This window comes from Hypanus sabinus, chromosome 12 (genome assembly GCF_030144855.1).
Source record: "Hypanus sabinus isolate sHypSab1 chromosome 12, sHypSab1.hap1, whole genome shotgun sequence".
NCBI lineage: Eukaryota > Metazoa > Chordata > Chondrichthyes > Myliobatiformes > Dasyatidae > Hypanus > Hypanus sabinus.
The window spans coordinates 85,673,597-85,697,495 of NC_082717.1; the positions used below are offsets into that span (position 1 = coordinate 85,673,597).

The following is a 23,899-nucleotide window of genomic DNA, read 5'->3' on the forward strand; positions in this document are numbered from 1 at the left end:
TGCCTTTCCTCCCTCACACACAGTCTACTTAATTGCTCTACTGGTGAACTAACCTCCTCTCCCATAGTTTCCTCAAATTGATTCCCGCACCCCCCCCTCCCCATCTTACTAGTTTAAAGTCTGCCATGTAGCCCTGGCAAACCTCCCCGCTAGGATATTGGTCCCCCCGGGATTCAAGTGTAACCCGTCCTTCTTGAACAGATCACGCCTGCCCCAGAAGAGGTCCCAATGATCCAGAAACTTGAATCCCTGCCCCCTGCTCCAATCCCTCAGCCACGCATTCATCCTCCACCTAATTCCATTCCTACTCTCACTGTCGCATGGCACAGGCAATAATCCCGAGATTACTACCTTTGCGGTCCTTCTTCTTAACTGCCTTCCTAACTCCCTGTACCACGACCTCTGGATCCTCACCCTCCCACTTCAGGATATCTTGGACTCGATCAGAAACGTCCCGAACCCTGGCACCAGGGAGGCAAACTACCATCCGGGACTCCCGATCACCTCCACAGAACCGCCTGTCTGAACCCCTGACTATCAAATCCCCTATTACTATGGTCCTCTTTCTTCTATCCCTACCCTTCTGAGCTACAGGGCCGTCCTCTGTGCCGGAGGCCCGGCCACTGTCACTTCCTCCAGGTAGGCTGACCCCCCAACAGTACTCAAACATGAGTACTTATTGTCAAGGGGTACAGCCGCTGGGGTACTCTCTAGTACCTGCCTCTTCCCCTTCCTGACCGTGACCCACCTATCTGCCTCCTTTCAATGCATTCTATTTCTTAATGTCAGCATTTTCTAGAATATCAGCCCAGCCTGCTTTACACTGTCCTTACAAATGTCAAGATTTCTCTCACTGGTGAATACTGAGGCAAAGTATTCATTAAGGATCTACCCTCCCTCCTCCAACCCCTGACATGTTTCCTCTTCAATCCTGATCAGTTCTACCCTTGCTCTACTCATCCTCTTGTTTTACACATACATGTAGAATGCCCTGGAGTTTTCCTTAATCCTACTCATCAAGACCTCCTCATGCCCCAGCTCTCCTAAGTCCATTGTTAAACCCATTCTTGTAGTTCTCTGGAGCCCTGACTGATTTTTCCTTCCTAAACTTTAAGCTTCTTTCTTCCTCTTGACTAATGTTTTTTTGGCAACCATGATTCCTTTATCCTAACATCCTTTCCCTGTATGGACAAGCCTATTCAGAATCCAATTTCAGTAGTGCATTTCACTGAGTATATCTGTTCACAATTTATGCTCCCTAGTTCTGGCCTAAAAGCGCCAGAGTTCCCCCTCCCCGATTACATCGTTTCAGATGCTATCTCCTCCTACCTCTCTTCAAGGCTATTGTAAAGACTAAGGAGTTGTGGTCTCTGTGAGATCTGATATATGACCTGGTGAGAAAAATTTTTCTTTAGCTCTGTTGGAGGTGGCATGGAGGCTTAGTGGTTAGCACAACACTTTACAGTAGAGGTGACCAGTGTTCGATTACTACTAGAGTTTGTATTTCCCCCACCCCATGACTGCATGGGTTTCCTCCCACAGCCCAAAAACATACCGGTTGATAGGTTAATTGGTTATTGTAAAGTGTGCTGTGACTAGGCTAGGATTAAATCAGGGGAACTGCTGGGTGGCGTGGCTTGAAGGGCCTATTCTGCAATGTATGTCAATAAATAAACAGACATCCCTGTATGAGGCTGTGCCCTCTGGTCCCAGACAACAGGAAACATCTCCTCTACATCCACTCTATCCAGGCCTTTCAATATGCGATAGGTTTCAATGAGAACCCTCCTCATTCTTTTAAATTCCAGTGAGTACAGCCCCAGAGACCTCAAACACTCTTCATATGTTGGTTCTTTTATTCTTGTAATCATTCTTGTGTATCTTCTCCCGACCCTCTTCAATGCCAGCACATCGTTTCTTAGAAAAGGGGCACAAAACCTCTCACAATACTCTCAGTTCCTTATAAAGCCTTGGCACTATTACATCTTTGTTCTAATACTGCAGTCCTCTCAAAATTAATGCTAACATGGCATTTGCCTTCCACACCACTGACTTAACCTGCAAGTTAACCTTTAGATTCCACACAAGGGCTCCTGTGTCCCTTTCACCTCTGATTTTTGAATTTTCTCCCTGTTTAGAATATACGGGAATTTTATTCCTCATACCAAAGTGCATGACCATGCAATTCCTTCTATTATATTTTATCTGCCACTTCCTTGCCCATTCTCTGAATCTAAATCCTTCAGAAGACTCCCTTTGTTCTCAACACCACTTGCCTTCCACCTGTCTTCGTATCATCTGCAAACTTGGCCAGAAATCCATCATTCCATCATCCAAATCATTCACAAATAACATGAAGAGAATAACACAGACGTCTGCAGAACACTACTAGTCACCGACAGCAAACCAGAAAAGGCCCCCTTCCCCCTCCACTCTTTGCCTCTTGCCAGTCAGTCCATCTTCTATCCATGCTAGTACATCTCCTCTAGTACCTTTTGCTCTTGTTAAGCCACCTCACCTGTACAGTAACATCCTCTGACCCATGACTTGGGTTCCCAACCCTCTGCCAAACTAGGTTAAATCCTCCCTGCTGCAAACCTGCCTGCAAGGATATAGGTCTCCTCATGTTCAAGCGTAACTTGTCTTTTTTGTACAGGTCATACCTTCCCCAGAGTGATCCCAATGACCCACAAATCTGAAAACTTTCCCCCTGAACCAATTCATTAGACACATTCATCTGCCAAATTAATCTATTGTGCATATAGATGTGGCCTACTGACCCAAGAAGGCCATTTGGAATACAGGAAGTGCAATAAAGATTACCAGCTTCATTCCTGGGATTGACAGGAAAGGTGTTCTTGTCCTATGATGAGACATAGAGAAGAATGGATATACACTCCCTGGAGTTTAGACAATGACCGCTAATCTCACCTAAATTGAAAATTCTAATGCTTGTGATGGTCAATGGAGGAATGTTATTTCCCCTGGCTGGGGTGTCATAATCTCAAAATAATGTTCAGGAATAAGCAATATTGCCTCATGCACAGTGAATTTCTGGAATGCTGTGCTCATGAGAGCTTTGGACACACCAAGTACTGGATATAGGAGGCAGAGATGGCTAAACTTCTGGATTTTAAAATGAAGTGTGCACGTGTCAGGCTGCAGAAGAAAATGAAAACAAAATTGTGCAGCACAGAACAAACCCAAAGTTACTCAAAAAACGTTAAATAAAAATAAAAGCTTAACTGGCATTATCTAAATGCAGGTTGCATTTGCAATAAGATGGATGAGTTGACAATCAGAAAACATCACTATGACCCACAGAGATAGGGAGATAAGGTGACCAGGACTGGGAGCTCATCATTGTAGGTTATTTAATTAAGGAAGGTATCAAAGCAGTGTTGAGTCAGGATATTGGCAGTGCATTGGGTTGAAATCAGGGAAGACCCAATTGAGAGCAGCTTATAGGCCCCCAAAATGTGTTCTCTCAACAGGGTGAAGCATAAATTGGGAAATTCTTAGTGCATGTTCATGAAAATTATTTCAGGAATGAAAGGTTATCATATGAGGAGTGTTTGATGGATCTGGGCCTGTACTTGCTGGAATTTGGAAGAATAGTGGACGGGGGTGTAGCGATCTCATTGAAACTTAATGAATATTGAAAGGCCTAGATAGAGTGGATGTGAAGATGATGTTTCCTACAGTGGGGGAGTCCAGGACCAGAGGACACAAACTCCAAAAAGAGGGATATCCACTTAGAAAAGAGATGAGGAAGAATTTCTTTCACCAGAAGATGGTGAATCTGTTGACACAGGTTGCTATAGAAGCCAGGTGATCTGTCATATTTAAAGCAGAGGTTGATAAGATTCTTAAGTCATGTAATATCAAAACAGTCAGTTTCTGTGGATACATAAATAGGAAGGTGGTAGCTAAAGTATGTGTAGGACATTTGAAAAATCGGGCTGGTGAATTAGTCACAAGAAACAACTAATTAGCAGAATCAGAATTAAGTTTAATATCACTGGCATATGTCATGAAATTTGTAAACTTAGTGGCAGCAGAACAATGCAGTACATGATAATATAGGGAAAACTAAATAATTCAGTTACAGTAAGTATATATATTTATATTAAATAGTTATATTAAAAATAGTGCAAGAACAGAAATAATACATAAAAATGTGAGGTAGTGTTCCTGGGTTCTATGTCAATTTAGGAATCGTATGGCAGAGGGGAAGAACCTGTTCCTGAAATGCTGAGTGTGCCTCTTCAGGCTTCTGTACTCCTTCCTGACGGTAACAATGAGAAGAGGGTATGTCCTGGGTGATGGGTGTCCTTAATAATGGATGCCGCCTTTCTGAGGCACCGCGCCCTGAAGATGTCTTGGATACCACAGAGACTAGTACCCAAGACAGAGTTGACTAATTTTACAACTTGCTGTAGCTTTTATTGATTCTGTGAAGTAGCTCCACCCACAAACAGTGATGCAGCCTGTCAGAATGTTCTCCATAGTACATTTGTAGAAGCTTGAGTGTTTTAGGTGACAAACCAAGTCTCCTCAAACTTCTAATGAAATATAGCTGCTGCTTGCCTTTTTTATAGATGCATCGATATGCTGGGACTAGGTTAGATTCCTTTGTGTTCCCTCATCTTATCTTTCCTGAAGTCCACAATCAGCTCTTTGGTCTTAAAGGCGTTGAGTGCAAGGCTGTTGCTGCAACACCACTCAACTAGCTGGTGTATCTCGCTCCTGTATGCCCTCTCATCACCATCTGAGATTCTACCAACAATGGTTGTATCAGCAGAAAATTTATAGATGGCACTTGAGCTATACCTAGCCACATAGATATGTCATTTCAATTTTTTCATGCACCTATTGGTTGGAACCTTTCAAAATGCACTCATTTCCAGGAGAGAACCAGAAATTGTAAAATATCCATTGTTTTAAAAAGGAGAAAAACAGAAGTTAGGAATTATAGTATAAAGTCTTCTGTTGGTAAAATGCTACAGTCAATAATCAAAAAGGAAAAAGTTAATCAATTTAGAAAGCTCAATGTAATCAAACCTAGTCAATATGGTTTATGAAAAGGTAAAACATGTCTGACAAGTTTGTTCAAGTTGTTTGAGAATATAAAGTTGATAAAAGGAAACCTGTCAAGTATTTAGACTTCTAAAAGGAGTTTGGAAAGGTGATACACAAATTAAGTGCTTGAAGAACTGAGAAGTGTTTTAGTGTGTGGATTAAAAACTGGCTGTCACATGGAAAATAAGAAAATTGGGCTGGAGGGATGAAACACCTTCAATTGCTATTTATTTACATTAATGCCCTGGAGGAAGAAACAAAATGTACAGCTTCCAAGTTTGTCAGTGATATAAAAATACGTGCAAGGACATTGTGTTTGTACAATATGATAGTGAATGATTCGTTGGAAACCTGTAAATGAATTTTACATGGACAGCATGTTCCTGCATGTCGGTGAGAGAAATCAAAAGGTAGAATATCTAAGATAAGACTGCAATTGAGTGAAGCTCAGAGGGATCTACGTGTTCAGTGCATGAATCACAAAAAGTAAGCACACAGATCCAACAAATATTTGAAAACAAAGGGTATCTGGGCCTTTACTGGAAACTAGTTGGAGTCTAACCAAACAACAGATATAGTACCATTAGTGGCAGTCTGCAGACGATTTATCAGTCAAATTCATGGGGCAAGAGGGTTGTCCTTTCAGGAGGCTGGACAGTTAGAGTCTGATTTTGCTAAAGATTAGAAAAATGACATGTAACCTAATTGAAACTTATAGGATCCTTGATTTTAAAAGAAGCGAGTTTCATGGCTTTCTCTTCAGTTTCATGCAGCAGGAGCCGAGACTTGATGGAGAAGAGGAAGATTTCAAAAGAGGCGAGTCTCAAGACTTTGTTCAATTGCACATTGCAAGAGACAATACTCGGAGCAGGAGATGGGAGATTTTAAGAGGTGAATCTCCTGTTCAATTTTCATGTAGCAGGACCCTAAGAGAACTAGCAGTCAGCAAGTTGTCAGCTGATAATTGATTGGGCAATTAGCTAATTGGCAATAGCACAAAATAAATGTTAGGGTCAAGCAGAGCAACCATAACAGTGTGCCAATACTCGAGTGGAGAGATGAGGTTTGGAGTGAAGAGGAGTAGTAAATGGCCTAAGTGTATGGAGTGAGAGCAGGTAATTAAGAAAAAATGGCTTCACAGAGAAGGAGATCATAAACACAAGAAATTCTGCAAATTCTTGGGCCAAAAAACCTCAGGTCTCCACTGGAATATTGGCCCACAGTTGCAATGGCTGAACAAGGGAGATGGCATAGGTCAGAAAAGGTAAAGTTTTGTTGCTATCATTGTTTTGGCTTTGGTTCAGAAGGTTTCAGTGAGTAACAGCTAAAGAAGGTTCAGGGAAGTTATTTTCACACCATATGGTGTGCTAGCCTTTATTAGTTGGGGGATTGAGTTCAAGAGCCACAAAGACTGTTGTAGTTCTATAAAATTCTGGTTGGACCACACTTAACAGCATTGTGTTCATTTCTGGTCCCCTCATTATAAGAAAGGTGTGGAAGCTTTAGAGAGGGTGCAGATGAAACTTACCAAACTTACTGAGTGGCATAGATAGAATGGGCAGTTAAAACCTTTTTTCCAGGGTGGCAATGACTAAAGGTCATCCATTTAAGGCAGGGGTTCCCAACCTGGGGTCCATCAATCCCTCAGTTACTGGTAGGGCCCATGACATAAAAAAGGCTGGGAACCCCCAACTTAAGGTGAGTGGAGGAAAGTTTAAGGGTGATGTCAGTGGCAAGTGTCTTTGTTTTTAAAAAGCGTGGTGGTGAAAGCTCTGCAGGGAAGGATGGTAGAGCCTAATACAACAGGATCATTTAAAGTAACCCTTCAACAGGCATATGGACCTAAGAAAAATGGAGGGTTATTAGCTGCGTAGGGAGTAAAGACAGATTAATTGTGGAATAGGTTTATGTATGTCAGCATTACATTATAGGTCAAAGAGTCCATACTAAGATGTACCATTCTGTGCTCTAAAGGGGCCTGATAGGATGGATGTTGAGATGTTTTCAGTAATGGGAATCATGAACTAGAGGACATAACAGTATAACAGCAAAATAAAGCAATGGAAATTTAAAACTTTCAATATCATTAATCCACTCTCTTAAAGCTGCAGCTGATCTCAATCCACCTATATTCGCTCAAACTATTCCATTATGCCATGGGTGGGAGAAAGCTATTTATGATTTTAACTGTACTTGAGATCTGTAGGCTTTGGGTTGGTACTTTTTATACATCCTAATGTACAGTGCAATGAAAGAAATCCCAGTGGTTCGCATTTGGCTCTTACAATTATCAATACAAACTTACTCTTTAAATGTTCGCAAGGTCAGCCATATATTACTCAGAGCATGGGTTAGGTGTGTCTCCAAACAAGCTGGAACATACAAGCACCTTGGATCCCAGCTCAAAATCTGGACCCAAGCTCCACTCAGACTTTAGGAACACTCCCTATAACACGAGCTTAAATTCACTGGTTCCTAATTTCTGTGCTCCCTTTAAACTCTTCACGTTCACTGAAAAATTCATTATAAATGTGCAAAATGTTAAACGTGTGAAGTAGAAGTGTTTAAATTATCTGAGTATGGGAATGGAATACATACATTAGTTGTCACTGTACCAATGCCATACTGTCAAACAGAAACATTACTGTGGCTCATGTTAAGCATGTTACAAGCTCTCTTGGACTTTAAAAAAAAAGTGGAAAATTGCCCTGATGGAAAGTTATTAGAAGTACTATTTAACTTTTTAGCAGGAGACAATATAAACTTGCCTTGTTCCCAGCACTATTAACACATGTTCTCCTCAGGCGCAACTATCAACCTAGACTGTGTCTACAAAATCATAGAGCACTACAATAGAGAAACAGGCCATTTAGCCCATCTAGTCTGTGCCGAACTAGTAATCTGCCTGGACCCCAGGTTAGGAACCCCTGCTCTTAAGTGAAGACCATCCTCCACATGTTCTCCTTAAACATTTCACCTTTCACCCTTAACCATGACCTCTAGTTCTAGTCTCACCCAACCTCGGTAGAAAAAGTCTGGTCACATTTACCCTATCTATACAATAGACAATAGGTGCAGAAGTAGACCATTCGGCCCCTCGAGTCTGCACCATCATAAGTTTTTAATATCTCAATCAAATCTCCCCTCAGTCTTCTATGTTTTAGGGAATAAAGTCCTATCCTTTTCAACCTTTCCCAAAAACTCAGGTCCTCAAGTCCCAGCAACATCCTTGTAAATTTTCTCTGTAGTCTTTCAATTTTATTTACACCTTTCCCATAGGTGAGTGACCAAAACAAACACAATACAAATTAGGCCTCACCAATGACTTATACAACTTTTACTTAACACCCCAACTCCTGTATTCAATACGTTAATTTATGATGGCCAATGTGCCAATAGTTTTCTTTGCAACTCTACCTACCTCATGCCATTGACAAGGGATAATGGAACTAATCCTCTGTTCTACCACACTCCTCAGCACCCTACCACTCACTGTGTAAGACCTACCCTGGTGGTCCTCCCAAAGTGCAACACCTTATTGCATCAAATCCCATCTGCCATTTTTCAGCCGGTCCATATCCTTCTGGCAAGCTTTGATAGCCTTCCTCGCTGTCCACTACACCCCCAGTCTTGATGTCATCTGCAAATTTGCTGATACAGTTTACCATGTTATCATCCAGATCATTGATAAAGGTGACAAACAACAATGGATCCCTGTGGCACTCCACTATCCACAGGACCCCAGTCAGAGACAATCATCAACAACCTCTCCATGGCTTTTTCCACAAAGCCAATGTTTAATCCAATTTACTATCTCATCTTGAATGCCAAGCAACTGAACCCTCTTGGCAAATCACCCACAGGGGACCTTATCACAGTCCATGTAGGCAACATCCACTGTCTTGCCTTCACCAACTTTCCTGGTAACTTCCTCAAAAAACTCTAAATCTGGTAAGACATGAGTTAACATGCACAAAGCCATGTTGTCTATTCCTAACCAGCCCCCGTCTTATCCAAATATTTATATATCCGGTCCCTTAGAATACCTTCCAATAACTTTTCCACTACTGACTTATAGGCTCACCAGCCTGTATTTTCCTGGTTTATTTTTAGAGTCTTTTTAAAACAAGGAACAATAACTATCCTCTGGGACCTCATCTGTGGCTAAGGAAGCTTTAAATATCTCTGCTAGGTTACCTGCAATTTCTGCATTAGTCTCCTACAAGGCCTGGAGGAGCAACAGGTCAGGCCATAGGGACTAACCCATCCTAAATTGCCTCAAGACAGTAAACATCTCCTCCTCCTGTCATCTGTATAGGGTCCATGATCTCATTGCTGCTTTGCCTCACTTTGATAGAGTTTGTAACTGTCTTGAGTAAATACAGATACAAAATATCCACTTATGATCCTCCCCCATCCCTCTGACTCTACGCACATTTTACCATCTGTCCTAGCTCTTTTGCTTTTAATATATCTGTTGAAGTCTTTAAGATTTTCCTTCACCCTGTCTGTTAGAGCAACTTTATGCCTTCTTTTAGCCCTCCTGATTTCCTTAAGTGTTCTCTTGCATTTTTCATACTCAAGTACCTCATATGTTCCTACCCACCTATTCTTGCTATGCACCTCCTTTTTCTTAACCAGGGCCTCAATATCTCTCAAAAACCAAGCTTCCCTAAATCTGTAATTCTTGCTTTTTATTCTGACAGGAACATACAAACTCTCTGCTCTCAAAATTTCACTTTTGAAGGCCTGCCACTTACTAAGTACACCTTTGGTAGAAAACAATCTGTTCCAATCCACACTTGCCAGATCCTTTCTGATACCATCAAAATTGGCCTTTCTCCAATTTAGAATCTTAAATCGAAGACCAGACTTATCCTTTTCCATAATTATCTTGAAATTAATGGCATTATAATTACTAGATGCTATCTTGCAACTTTTACATAGCATTTAGAACAAGAACTGCTTCATGTACAAGAACTCTCATGAGAGTCAATGTGCAATGATTCATGAGGAATCTGACTGAACGGATGCTTTATTAAATGAGTGTCAAATACAAGATACACTGCCCACTGATTATGCATCAAAATACATGAGATACAAACTTTAGCTTTTACAATTTGAAATAAAAGGGAGCCGTGAAGGGGTGAAAGCTCATAAAAGAATCTTGTCACCGTGGACACAGCAATTTCAATTAAGTTGTTCTGAAAGCAGGAAACTAAAATTAGGTTGGAGCTATTCCAGTCAATTCTCGCATTACAAAACTTACAAATTAACTAATTGTGAAAAAGTGAATGTTGTTGGGAGAGGAATTCTCACAATCTACCAAACTCAGAGCTTCCTATTAAAATATTGGAATCGTTTTACCAAGAATTATAACCTCTTCATCTCCCGTTCTGCTCACCACTGAAACAGATTTAGTTACCTTGCTTAGTATTTGCTTCAACATCAGGTATCAGCTTTTGTCTAATTTATGCTCCTGTGAACAGCAAAGTGATATGACAAAATCTTGCAGGTTACAGTGCTGAAGGTGCTAACAACTTGGTTTAACCTGAAGGTGAAGTAGAATAACAGTTGTCCTCTGCTCAAACAATACATTCTACAATTAGCTTCAATTTTCCTTGGTGGGAAATGTCACATAAATTAACTTGCCATTTATTTTTATTTTCATTTCCATTTTTGGGCTCTGGGCGTCCATGTCCGGCTTACTAAATACTACAATCAAACCAACTATTTGGCTCAGTATTTCACCAATTCTCACTATTGAAATCCATTGCCTTTGAGTTTCAATGTATATGTTTAAATATGCTATGTATTCTTCCCAAGAGTAAACAAATCCACAATTTATTCTTTACTTTCTGGTCATTAAGTGAAACATCCAATTACTAAAAAGCTGGTCTCTGCATTTGCAACAGTTGGAGCTTATAGAAATGGTACAGAGAGTTTTATGTGGTCACAGAAACTCAACTAAAAACTTATGAGGAAATGAAGTGATTTAACAAGATGCATCAGATAGAAAGTGTGACAAAATTACCTGCACTGTGATAAAGAGTGCCAGCATCTTTGAAGTAATGAGGTAACAATCTCTCCAGTAAAAGCAGTACATCTTCCAGCTCTTCTAAAATTCCTACAAGCAGGTAATTCTCATTCATGTTCTCTTTGGCTCTCTGTAGAGCCCATTCCCCTGGATCTCTATAAAAGTAAGTTACAAGATTGAATCAAAGCACAAATAGTTAGTAAACCAGGTACTATATTTGAAAATTGAGTCACTGTAATTAACAAACAGAACAAAAGGTATAAAAAGCTATACTACCCATGTTCCCATCATTTTTTTCCCCCTGGTAAAATGTTTTGTATTTTCCTGGAAATAATTTTCTATAAAGGAATGCCAATTTAGATGACAAAATTAGTACAGATGGAGGTCATAAATCTTTAATAGATCAAAGTCATATAGCCCTTTTAGCCACCATCTGTGATGACCATGAGCACCCATTTACATTAAACCTAAACTCATGCCATTAAGTTGATCATCAACTCCCAGATTCTACTACTCCAGAGGTAATCTACAATGGCCAAATAATCTAGAAACCCATACATCTTTGAGACAAAAGAGGAACTGGAAGAAAACAAGTCATAATGAGATCATGCTGACTCTGCAGTCAACAAATTTTGGCCTTCTTGGTTCAGCTATTGTTATAATCAACACCCATTCACACTGCATGTCCCACAATAGGATTTAATTGACTCTCCTTTTTTCTTACCAGAGTCCATCGAGTGTCACGAAGTGGTTTCTCTTGTCAATCCTGAACTAGCACCTGCTGCTTCCCCATAAGGTTCCATTACTAGAAACATATTTCCCTGCCTTTTCAGCATTTTGAAAGGATGACTCCCTTGTCTGCACTTCCACCACTGCTCACGGCTCCCTGCTGTTTGGCACTTTCCCAAGCAATTACATAGAGTGCAACACTGTTCTATTACCTCTTCCCTTCCTAACACTGTTCTTCCAATCCAGTGGACTGTACTGGGTGTCCACAATAGGACATCATTGCTCTACATTGACCAAAGATTGGGTGACCAAATCGTAGAACACTTCTGCTTAGATCTCAGAGGTGACTCAAGAGCTTCCTGTTCTCTGCCACTTAAATTCTCTGTCCTACTTTGATTTGTTTGTGGCTTCCTGCACTCTTACAAGGCCCAGCACAAGCTCAGGAACCTTAACATTTCCACTGTTGTTTACAGGACTTAAAAACAAATTCTCCAACTTTATGTAACACACCGTTTGTATAACCAGTTATTTTTGGTTACAATCCTTCCCTCCCCCTTCTCCTTTTAAAAAAAACACACCAAATGGTATACAGATAACAAAACATCAGCATCACATTACACCAGAAGTACCCAACCTGGGGACTCCTCGGTTAATGGTAGAAGTCCATGGCATAAAAAAAGTTTGGGAACCCCTGCATTACATAGACAAAGCAGCTTAACTTACTGTGATTGCCCCATTATTTTCATCTATCAAAGAAATTCTTTCTCTTCGACTTATCACCCTCCCCCATCTCTCTGCTACCATGACTAACTTGTTTTGCTCTCAGTTCTGATGAATGGTCCTGGACCCAAAACAGTAACTGTTTCACTTTACACAGATAGCACCTGACTCACTTAGTTTTTATAGGATACTCTATGTTATTATTTCCAATCCTATCCCTGCTATGGATTGGTTTAAATTTTTAGGCTATGTTTCCAGGTCCTAAATATCCTATTGACCAGGCTATCTATCTATGCTTACGAAGACCTTCAAAACCTTGAGCCTCAATTAAATCTTCCTGAGTGTCTAAAATGGTAAAGATTATAACCTCAGTTTGTGAAACATCTCTTTAAACTTTAACCCACATTTCCTATAATCTAGTCCGCAAAACTACTCATAATCGTCAAGGGTTTTCTATGGCTGTGGGATTCCTGTTCAAGGCTGCGTGGATGCTAAGCTTAGTATTCGATGCCATTTTAACAATCTACTTTTTGGGACCCAAGTTTCATTAGATTTGCTTTGTTTTAAGATTATCCTTTAGAAGACATGTGTGGTCTCTATTTCAGGTTTGGGCCTTTCACAATCTTATTTTTCCAGCTTCATAATTCTATGCTTCCATCTACATGATTTACAATATTGCTTATCTTAGTATCATGAGGAAATGTCCATTTTGGGCTGCTGGTCATTCACAAAATCATCAGTTTAGATCCCAATGGAATAACATCCTGTCCATATCAGTTTTCTGCTCTTCAAACACTTTCTACTAGGTCAAAATTGTTAACTTCATGAACTTCAGATAACCATAACTTACAAGGCCCTTTATACATTTTCATCTGAAAACAAATGACACCTACAGACGTTCAACTGTCCACTACCTCAATCACTTCAAAATAATACTAAGTTTATCTCACCTGCATTTGGGATGTTGCCCACAAAAATAAGGGATAATGTAGAATAGTCTGGGATTGTTGCATTCTGGGTAATTTTCTAAAATGCAGTCATTGATATCCTGCAGTACAAGGAGAAAAGATTAAAGATAAAACAATGTAGAATCATTTAACTTACACACTACAGGACAATAATTTTTTTTTTGTCTCAGTGGTAGCCCTTGCATACAACTGCAGAATCAAACTGATCCTGTTTTCTTGCTCTTTCCTCACAGACTGTAAACTTTTCCCTTCCACCCGTTTTAAATAACTGGTTCAGGGTCCTGCATTCTAAATCAAAGTGATATATAGTGCAACACTGTTAGCAACACAGTTTCTTCCTAGTGATCAAAATCATTCATAAGACCCGTAAACCCATAGGAACAGATTTAACTCCCGTTTCAACTTTGATAGAAATTTTAAATGCCACACTGTATATGTAACCAGCTTCAAGTCTTTTGGGTTCCTCTATCATCTAAATATGCCTACCAAATTAAACTTCTTTAGTCTTTGAAATTCAAGCAAATACAACTGTTTTTAAGTCCTAGAATCATTCAGTGAATAACTACAGCAAAGAAGCCGACATATTCTGCAGTGTGGTTCAGTGGCCCAGACTCCTTCCTCCTCAATCCAATTCTCTGGCCTTCTCCCCATCACTTTTGACACTCTTATTAATCAAGAATCTACTGCTCTCCACTTTATATATACCCAATGACTTGGCCTCCACAGCTAACTATGGCAATGAATTGCATCGAATCGCCACTCTCTGGGTAAAGAGATTCCTCCTCATCTCTGTTCCAAAGGTGCGTCCTTTCTAGTATGAGACTGTGCTGAAAACATGTCCTCTCCACCCAGACCTCATAATATTCAGTAGGTTTCAATGATCCCCTGCACCCCACCCGATCTTGAACTCCTCCATGAAATACCTCCTTTGAATTCTCTAATGTGAGGAGTGCGCTTCTCCATGTTTCTTGCACAGCTCCAGCTTCTTCAAAGCTTTGGTGTCCTTAAAACAATAATACTGAAAGCAATATTCTAGTTGAGGCTTCTCCACACTTTCACTAAAACCGTGACTACTTTGCAATAATGAAACGGGTTTTACATTAGCATGATATAAACGTAACTGTTTAAATAAACATTGATATTGACTTAAATGTCTGGAAGATTTAAAGATTTGAGAATTACAGATTTTGTGAATCTTTTTTCTTAATCATTTTTGATTTAAAATGAACAGATTATAAATGGGAATGGGATCTTATCTTCCTGTCTTGAAAAGCATTCAAATCAAGATAAGTAAAATATACAATTTTTAAAAAATTATTAGTTCAAAGGATGTGGGCATCACATTGCCCATACTTGAACAGAGTGCCTATTAACTATATAGTAAACCAATGAGTTGTGGCCTGGGGGTGCATATAACTTCACTCACAGGAAACAAATTGATTGTACATAAACTGAGTTAATTTACTCAGTAAAGTCTATTTATAGAGCAGAGGAAATGGAACTTATGACAGCAGCTACAGAAGCTTTTCCCTATCAAAGCAAGGCAATTTTGCTAGAAAAAGGCAATATAATTATGTGCATAAATCTGTAATACAGCCATTAAGCTTGTATGATAGGGGATGACACAGAATAGCACCGTCGCTCTTGTTATGAATGTACCACAACTCTGAGGGGCCGAAGGGTGCGGGGTAGCCCCCTCCTTTGTGAGAATCGCAAGATCACTGTTGGGTTGGGTCAAGGGGCCCAGGAAATGAGAGAGAGATGTGCAGAATGTCTCGTTTCCCCGGCGATGTAAAGCTACGGGACATGGCCATTGTCTCCGGAAGGCGGATTTTGTGGATTGGAGACAGTACTACGTGAACACCCTCAGGCAAAGTGGGCTGGTTGAGGGAGAGATTGCATCACCCCCAACCTGATTGACATCTACGACCCTGCGAGTCAGGATAAAAGAGCGGCCCCTCAGACGCACCAGAAGAAACGTTAAGCGACCACGTAATAGCAGGAAGTCATCTGCAGGAGGCCATGTGCGTTCAGTTCCGTTGCTGAAACTGGTGGCTGGAACCACGGAAAACGTCTTTTAGCTAACAACGGGGAAACCCACTCCCCTGACTCAACGGATTGGCATCATAAAAGACCTGGGCAAGTTTAAACCGCCTCGCTCGTAAACCCAAAAACGCTGCAGCTTGAACGAACTAACAGTGACTGTCATATTTCCATTGGACGATACATTATCCCCTAGACAACGATAGAGCTATTTCTTATTGGTTATTATTATACCCGCGCTTTAGACCTAGTATTGACGACGTATATTATTGGTATGTTTGCATTAATCTTATTTTTGTGCCCCTTTATCAATAAATACTTTTAAAAATAGTACCATCAGACTTCAACGGACCTCTCTATCTTTGCTGGTAAGTGACCCAGTTACAGGGTTTCGTAACACTCTGTATTGTCCTCTGAACAGGAGAAATAAGAGCAGAAGGCCATCCAGTCCTTCAAGCTTGCTCTGCCATTCAAGCTTGCTCTGCCATTCATCACAATCAGGGCTGATTGACTTCAATGCCAAATTCACACATAATCACTATTCCCTAATTTCCAGAAATCTTTCAATTTCCTATTTTGAATGATATGATCAGCCATTACAATGGTCTAGGTAGATAAACCTCACCACATAAAACAAAAATCCAAAATATCCTTTTCTACAAATGATTCCTCAATATAGTGATCTAGAAAAGCATGCAGTGTATATTCCAAGAAATCATCTTCCTCTTCATTAGGACAAATTAGTTTTGTTTAATATATTTGCAGGTTAAAGGTCTCCCATGATTACAGTATTAAACATTATATGGATCTCTAAGTTTTGATTTATTTTACACCCTCAATTACAGCTACTACTTGGATACCTATAAATAATTTCACTGTTCTCTATTTGCTGTTTTTAAGTTTGACCCAAAACGATTCTAATTGCACATCATTTATCCGTTTAGCCAATATAATTTCTCATATCTCCACTGACCTCTACATTCTGTACTAGTACCCTCCTTTTCCTTATGGCCTGAAATGTTAAACCTGAAATGGTAAAAACCTGAGAATATTTAGCTCACATCTTTTGTCACCCTGCAAACAAGATTCAATAAGAATGAAACCACACCAATGCACTTATGTTTGTATCTTGAATTAATGTACCTTGCTGAAAATGCTGTCAACATTCTGATACAGTGCATTTATTTAACATTTTCACAATTTTCTGCTCTTCAATTCTCCTTTACCACCTGATTGTTTCCCATCTTCCCTCTGAAGTTCTCTTCTCCTGTTAACAAATTAGCAAACGAATTTGCTAATGAATTAGCAAAGCGTCAGCTTATACTACGAGTTCAAATCTCTGGAGGAATTTGATCCTTCTAACAAGAGAAGCATTTTATTTCACTCAGAGATACAGCACGGAAACAGGCTCTTCCAGCCCATTTACACCCATGTGACCAGCTGAACCGTACACATTTGGAAGGTGGGAGAAAACCAGAGCGCCCACAGGAAACCTACACTGACACCCTGTATCTGCAATGATTACAAAGGAAAAGGCACTGCTGAACCTCTGTGAATCACTGGAAGGCCAGAATTATAACAGTTAAAGGGCCTTGTATTCGGAGATGAAAATAAACAGCTACAGGCCATTCAACGTCTTGAGATAGTTCTGCCATTAAATTAGCTCAGTTCATTGAAACTTTATCAGATACTTATCCATTTTTGCTGATATCCTTAAACAAATTTAGACAGAATTTTGAAAATATCACTTGACCTTCTGAGTACACAGCCTTTTAGAGAGACTCAATAATCTCAAATGACCCTGTTTTAATTTGAACAGGTATCTATTTAGGAATTTTGTCAAGAACAAGAAAGTAAAAGGAATTTCAGACGATATTACTACAAATTAAAGACTAACACTGTGAGGAGCTACAGGGAAAAATTTGAGCATGTACTTGGAACCATGAAACTGATGCTGGAATGTGAATGTACATCCCACCATTGAGCACATTTACTAGGAGTACGCCACAAGAAAGAATCAATCAATCACCATCCAGACTATCCTCTGTTTCTACTACTACCATAGGGCAGTGAGTACAGGAGCCTTGGGCATCACACTGCCAGCTATTATTACACTTCAACCATTAGGCTTCTGAACCAGTGTGGATAGCTTCATTCACATCAACTCTGAACTGATTCCACACTTATTAACGCACTGTCAACTCCGTGAATTTGGCAGCTTTGAGCCTGTACTCACTGGAACTTAGAAGAATGCATGGAGATCTCATTGAAACTGACTGAATGTTGAAAGGACTAGATAAGATGGATGTGGAGAGGATGTTTCCTCTGGTGGGGATACCCAGAACTAGAGGACACAGTCTCAAATTTAGGGGTGAACTTTTAGAACAGAGGTAATGAGGAAATTTTTTAGCCAGAGAGTAGAGAATCTGTGGAATGCTCTGCCATAGACTGCGATGGAAGTTACGTCTGTGGGTATACAGTCGGCCCTCCTTATCTGCGGGTTCTGCATGCGTGGATTCAACCAACCACGGATGGGAAAACCTGGAAGTTCAGCATTGTTTGCCTCACGTCTCCTTTGTTTGCTACTTGTGCTGTGAGCGAGAGGAAGGAGTTTAAAGGCTAGTAAGGGATGGTTGGCTAGCTATGTAAAGCGCTACAGCCTCAAGAACTTAAAGATCATAGGAGAATCGGGATCAGCCAATGCTGAGGCAGCATCGTCTGTACTGAACATGTACAGACCTTTTTTTGTCATTGTTCCCTAAACAATACAGTACAACAACTACTGACATTGTATTAGGCATTATAAGTAATCTAGAGATAATTTAAAGTATGCGGCAGGATGTGCGTAGTTTATACGCAAATATTACGCCACTTTATACAAGGGATTTGAGAATCTGCATTTTTTGGTATCTACAGGGGGGTCCCAGAACCAATCCCCCACAGATAAGGAGGGTCAACTGTACTTAAGGCAGAAGTTGATCATTTCCTGATCGGTCAGGGTATCAAATGAAATGGCGAGAAGGCAGGTGTATGGGGTTGAGTGGAATCTGGGATCAGCCATGATGCAATGGCAGAGCAGATTTGATGGGTTGAATGCGACTAATTCTGTTCCTATGGTATTATGTTAGGACACAGACTGTTCTTCTGGAATTGGTGCAAAAAAAAAACCCCTAGATTTTTTAAGGTCTGAAGAACCAAAGTGGAAAGCCTGGTTATTTGAATACCTTTCCATTCAGATAAACCTGGTAATTAGGTGGACTGCTGCTCGAGTCTACACCTATATGGAGAATTTAAACGTAGCAAGGAATGAGGCACGATTCAAGTTTAAATTCCACAGGAAAATTGTGAATCCATACATCAAGACTCACACTCCAATAGACAAAAGGAAAGCTAGACTACCAGTGCAAATTTTCAGATAAGACAGAAGCCCCATCTACTTCTCCTATGTGAAAGATCCCATGACACATGATCAGCTGATTTCTCCAACTGACTAGCCTAATAACTTATCCAACAGTCCATTTCCCAAAACAGATTATTTATCACCACAGCTTATGGACAAAACTAAGTGCCATTTGGCTGCCACATGCCCTTCAGTGACTGCACACTGAAAGTACTTTGTTAGAAGTACCAAAGCCCTTTGGGAACTCCCAGGGCTGTGAAAAGAGCTGTAGCTCCATAAGCTGCATGCTTTCATCTTTCACTGCCTTCAAAAATCAAGTTATAATTTTTGCTATTGCAGATAATTCCACTCAAACTATGAATCTATCCACATGGTTAGCTGCTACAGAACCAAAGCAAGTAAGAAAATTCTATTTTAGGATGAAATTTACCATGTATCGCTCTTCATCTTTCATCCCCGGTGTTCGGATTTGATGATTTTGTTCAGATCGCCAATCTCCAAAACGTCGGAAGAAATAGTTCGACACAAACCGATTAATTGGATCCCTGATTATGTTGATATGTACAGGCTGCTCTAAACCAAACCTAAAATTAGAAATAAGTGCATCATAATCAATAGCACCAACTTAACATTTACAATGCCTTATGGTACAAGTCTTAAGTGTCAGCAAAATTCAAAATGTGCATTCAATTGCATGAAAAAATATCCACTGTAAACACAAGTTCTACAGATGCTGGAAATCTAAAGCAACACACACAAAATGCTGGAGGAACTCAGCAGGTCAGGTAGCATAAACAGAGAAATAATCAGTCAACATTTTGGGCCAATACCCTACATAAGGACTAGAAATGAAAGGGGAAGGCGGAGGATGGGGGGAGGGGAAGGACTATAAGCTGGTAGATGATGTGAAATCAGGTGAAGGGGAAGGTGGGTGGGGAGGAGGGAAATAAAGTAAGAAGCTGGGAGATGATAGGTTCCAGAGGAAAAGGGCTAAAAAAGAAATCGGATGGTCAGAGTGGACCATGGGAATAAAAGGGACTCACTTTCAAGGACTCTATAACTTACGTTCTCAGCATTACTTATTTATTGATTTTTTTTTGTATTTGCAGTTTGCCTTTTGCACATTGATTGTCCATCAGCCTTTATGTGCAGTTTTTCCACTGATTCCATTGTATTTTTCTATTCCACTGTGAAAGCCTGCAAGGAAGTGAATCTCGAGGTATATGGTGACATATACTGTATGTAATTGATAATGAATTTATTTTCAATTGCAGTGGAGTTTCTCATATGCTGCAAATGTATACCAATTATCAGCTCAGCAAGTAAAATACTAACAGGGTGCAAATGTCCATATTTTTTGGAATTAAGAGTACAGAAGAATGTTGTTTGGCTCATTGTGCTATCCTGTTGCCATGGCATGGCACATTTTTCATTGCCAAAATAATTATCCAACTTTCTTTTGAAGACGATAATTAAACTTTTTCCTGCGATCATCTCTGGCAATGTAATCCAAATCTTTCATATTTTTGGCAAGAAATTTTAACTTGTGTTTGAGATTTATATCTCTGTTCAACAAATGGTGGTCTGATGAGAAGTCCTCCTTGTTGAAAGAATTCCAAGGTGACACAGCTGCAGAAAATAGTCTCTCTCCATGGGCTTTTAAGGCATGACATACATTATATTTTGAAATACCACTTAAGAACAAACTGATAATAAATACTTGCTCAGCTCGAAATATTTAACACATAATTTTTAAAATGAACAATTATTAAGGACAGAGTTTGAAGTTGCAGTAATATTTCCAGCCACAATTCCATAAACATTACAGAGAACTATAGAACTGAAACGGCTTCATTCTTTTGGCTCACTGGTAGCATGCTCATCTGAGTCAGTGGGTCATAGATGTGAGCTCTACTCCACAACAGCAACCCAAAATCCTGTGTGCTCAGAGGCCACATCAGCACTCCGGTGAGAAGTTTTCTGCCTTCTTAAAGAGATTATTTAAAGATGAACAGAGAGTTATATTGTCCTTCTAATCTCATTGTAATTTATACAATTATAAAACAAGTCAGGCTATTGAACCAGCTGACTAAGCCAACAGAAGTGCTGCTAATTAATTTCACCTCAGGCCAAAAAGTGCTGATCAACAGAATTTATTGCCATTTGCTGAACCGGCAGCTGGATCCTTCCGGCATTTGCCTCAGCAGGTGGCCTCTTTCAATCACTCAGGTTCTGCTGAGATTTTCAGCACAGCGCACTTTCAGTGGTGAAACTGAGACCCCCTGAAAAAACTGGTGTCTTTGGTTCAGCCTGTCACTTAGGTTGGAGGGAGAGATGCAATAGGTCATTATCAAATTAAATTTTACTCCAAGGATTCATCATGCTCAATAATCTTTAGAAGTTGGACCTTTGTTTCTAATTAATGGGCTGTAATAGATTTTCCCCTGATGTGGTTTACTATCACAGTATAATGAAAGGGTCTTTCTGTATATAAAAAAACAAGAAAAATATCCCCTTAAAACTAACATTTTCATTACTGGCATTATCAATAAAAACTCTACAACTATTCCATAGGCTTTATACACCTTATAGTAAGAAGAGAAACAAAGATGAAATGAAACATGGAAAATGAATGTCTCCCTCCTATAATCTTAAAAAGTAACATCCTAGCACCTTTCTCCTTTCCATTCCATCCCATTTCCACTTTGTTGTCCATCTTCCCACTCTTCTTCCTTTTCTCAACCAATGAAGATGCCGGCTCCAGTCCAATGGCACAAATGGACATTTGCTGTCTGTCTCTTTGAGACTGCTTTGTACACCCTGTATCTCTCAATTCTCCTCCTCTAAGCATTTTGTTGCATTAGAAACCAGATATTCCACAGCTTTATAACCCATGTCCAGAAAACTGTGCAAAACCAAGCTGAGCATACAATTTTCTGTACAGAGCCTGGAATACTGTGGAGATTGCTCACATGCTGAAATGTATTAAAATGTATTAAAAAATACAGAAAAAAATACAAAATAAGTTTTACAGCATCAAAAACAATTAGCACTTCCAAGATCAAACAGACTGAAGCTAATTTTATACAAGAGGAAAAGGAGGTGGAAATCAAAATTTATGGCTGTAAATACAAGATGGTAGTAAATGCAATAGTGTATTTGAGAGAAAGTTCACACAGAACAGCTCGAGTGTGATAGCCTGTAACATAAAATGGCCGTAGCGAATAGCACGAATGCACTTAAGGGTGTCTCTAGATTATGTTGCCAATTCCTGAAACAAATCTTGAATGCATGAGTTTCAAACTCAGAGGAAACTACTAGCTTGCCAAAGCTGACACTTTCATGATACCAACTGTTCCAAATCATTTGTGGAATTTAGTTGAGAAAAGATGCAGTATTATTAAGGGAAGACTACATAACTGCCAAACATTTTTAAAACATCAGTTGGCTTTTTTTTTACCTTGTAAAGTTGAGGAAATGGACATGTCGTGTATACAAATATGGTTGTTCTCCAATGCTGATGTTATTTATTAATTCCATCTGCAAAATTAAAAAGAAAATTATGAATCTGATAAACAGACAACACCCAGCTCCTCGCCAAGTGCTATGGTAACTTGTCCAAGGGTAGCAATCACTGTCAGATTGTCAGAAACAATTGGGAATACAGCTACAAGTAGGAGGAGCTTATCCTTTGGTGGTACTTCCCTTGCTTTTCCTGGCCTACTGACCTAGATATCTAATCATTTCCTAGCCCTGAACTTTCAACTTTGTTTTATTTCCTGAATTCCTAAAGATTACTCCAAACTACTCCGAATGAGACCCAGCCCTTTGCTCAGTTGCACTCCTTGATAACACGCTCACTGCACAGCTTAGCTTTTCTAGCGTCCACTTCAGTGGTTACTGCTAACTCTTCCCCCCTCTGTCTTAATTGGAAGCTGCCCAGGGTAGGTAATGTCCCCGAAAATCAAGAAGTTTCAAATATGGAAACTGCTATCAAAATAATCTACTCAAAAATCAAAGTGACAGAAGGCACAAAAGGTACTGTTGACAGACCTAATGAGCAAAATTTCCTGTTTAACAAAGCCTAGTTTGGATTTTGATGGGTCAAAACTCTGCCTTGCATGTTCTAACATACATGCTACTCACTCATCACCTCATGCAAGCAGATCTACACTGGCTTCCAGATAAGCAATACCTTGATTTTATGAACAAAAACACATGCATTTACAAATCTACCATCTTGCCTCCTTAATCTTTGCACTCTTTTCCAGCTCATAATTTAGCAACTATGCTAATTTTGGGCTACCTCTCCTCTACAATGAATTGTTCTACCATTTGTTGCTATGCTTTGAGACCAATGCCTCAAGTTCTACAATTTCCCCAAATTCCACTGCTTTCCTCCATTAAACCACTCCTTAAACCCAAGTTTTTGAGTAAACTTTCAGTTATCTCCAGAACTTCATGTGGTGTAGCAACCCTGTCAAGTGCCTTTGGGTGCTTTGCTGCTACAGGTTAACTGGCCAATGACACCCTGTTCCAGATCTGACTCACTCTGACACTACAAGTAGCTTGGTCTTCAATATAGAACCAAACTCTCCTCTACATGGAAGGGTCAGCAATGGATAAACACAAGTTAAGTCACTGGTTTCCAAAAACAACTTTTAAAATTCACATTTGGTGATTTTTAATTTTTTTCTATCAATCATACTTCAGAAATCAACAGATTTCAGCTATATTTATAAAAATTACTCCAAGGCCACCTGGGTGAATTCTGGTTCCAAAGCTCATCTTATATCTGATTCTTTTCTCAAAGGCAGAAAACAAGCAGTTAGGTAGCCTGTTTAAAAGCTCTTTGCTTGGAAGCTGACAATCCACCAATTAATTATTGTTACTCCCAAGCACATGGAAAACACAAGACTG

At 39.8% G+C, this 23,899-nt stretch overlaps 1 protein-coding gene across 3 annotated transcripts in view; it reads right to left on the reverse strand.

The window, feature by feature from the left end:
* usta (uronyl 2-sulfotransferase a) overlaps positions 1–23,899 on the reverse strand; it is an 86,187-nt gene that overhangs the window by 10,960 nt on the left and 51,328 nt on the right. For all 3 annotated transcript variants that reach the window (XR_009515177.1, XM_059986366.1, XM_059986367.1), the window contains exons 4-7: positions 22,440–22,519; positions 19,410–19,563; positions 13,519–13,616; positions 11,117–11,274 (exon numbers count right to left, since the gene is read on the reverse strand). Coding sequence is in view for 2 of the 3 variants with exons in the window: in XM_059986366.1 (XP_059842349.1) it covers positions 11,117–11,274; positions 13,519–13,616; positions 19,410–19,563; positions 22,440–22,519 (490 nt within the window). In the remaining variant the exon portion in view is untranslated. The remainder of the gene's footprint in view (positions 1–11,116; positions 11,275–13,518; positions 13,617–19,409; positions 19,564–22,439; positions 22,520–23,899) is intronic.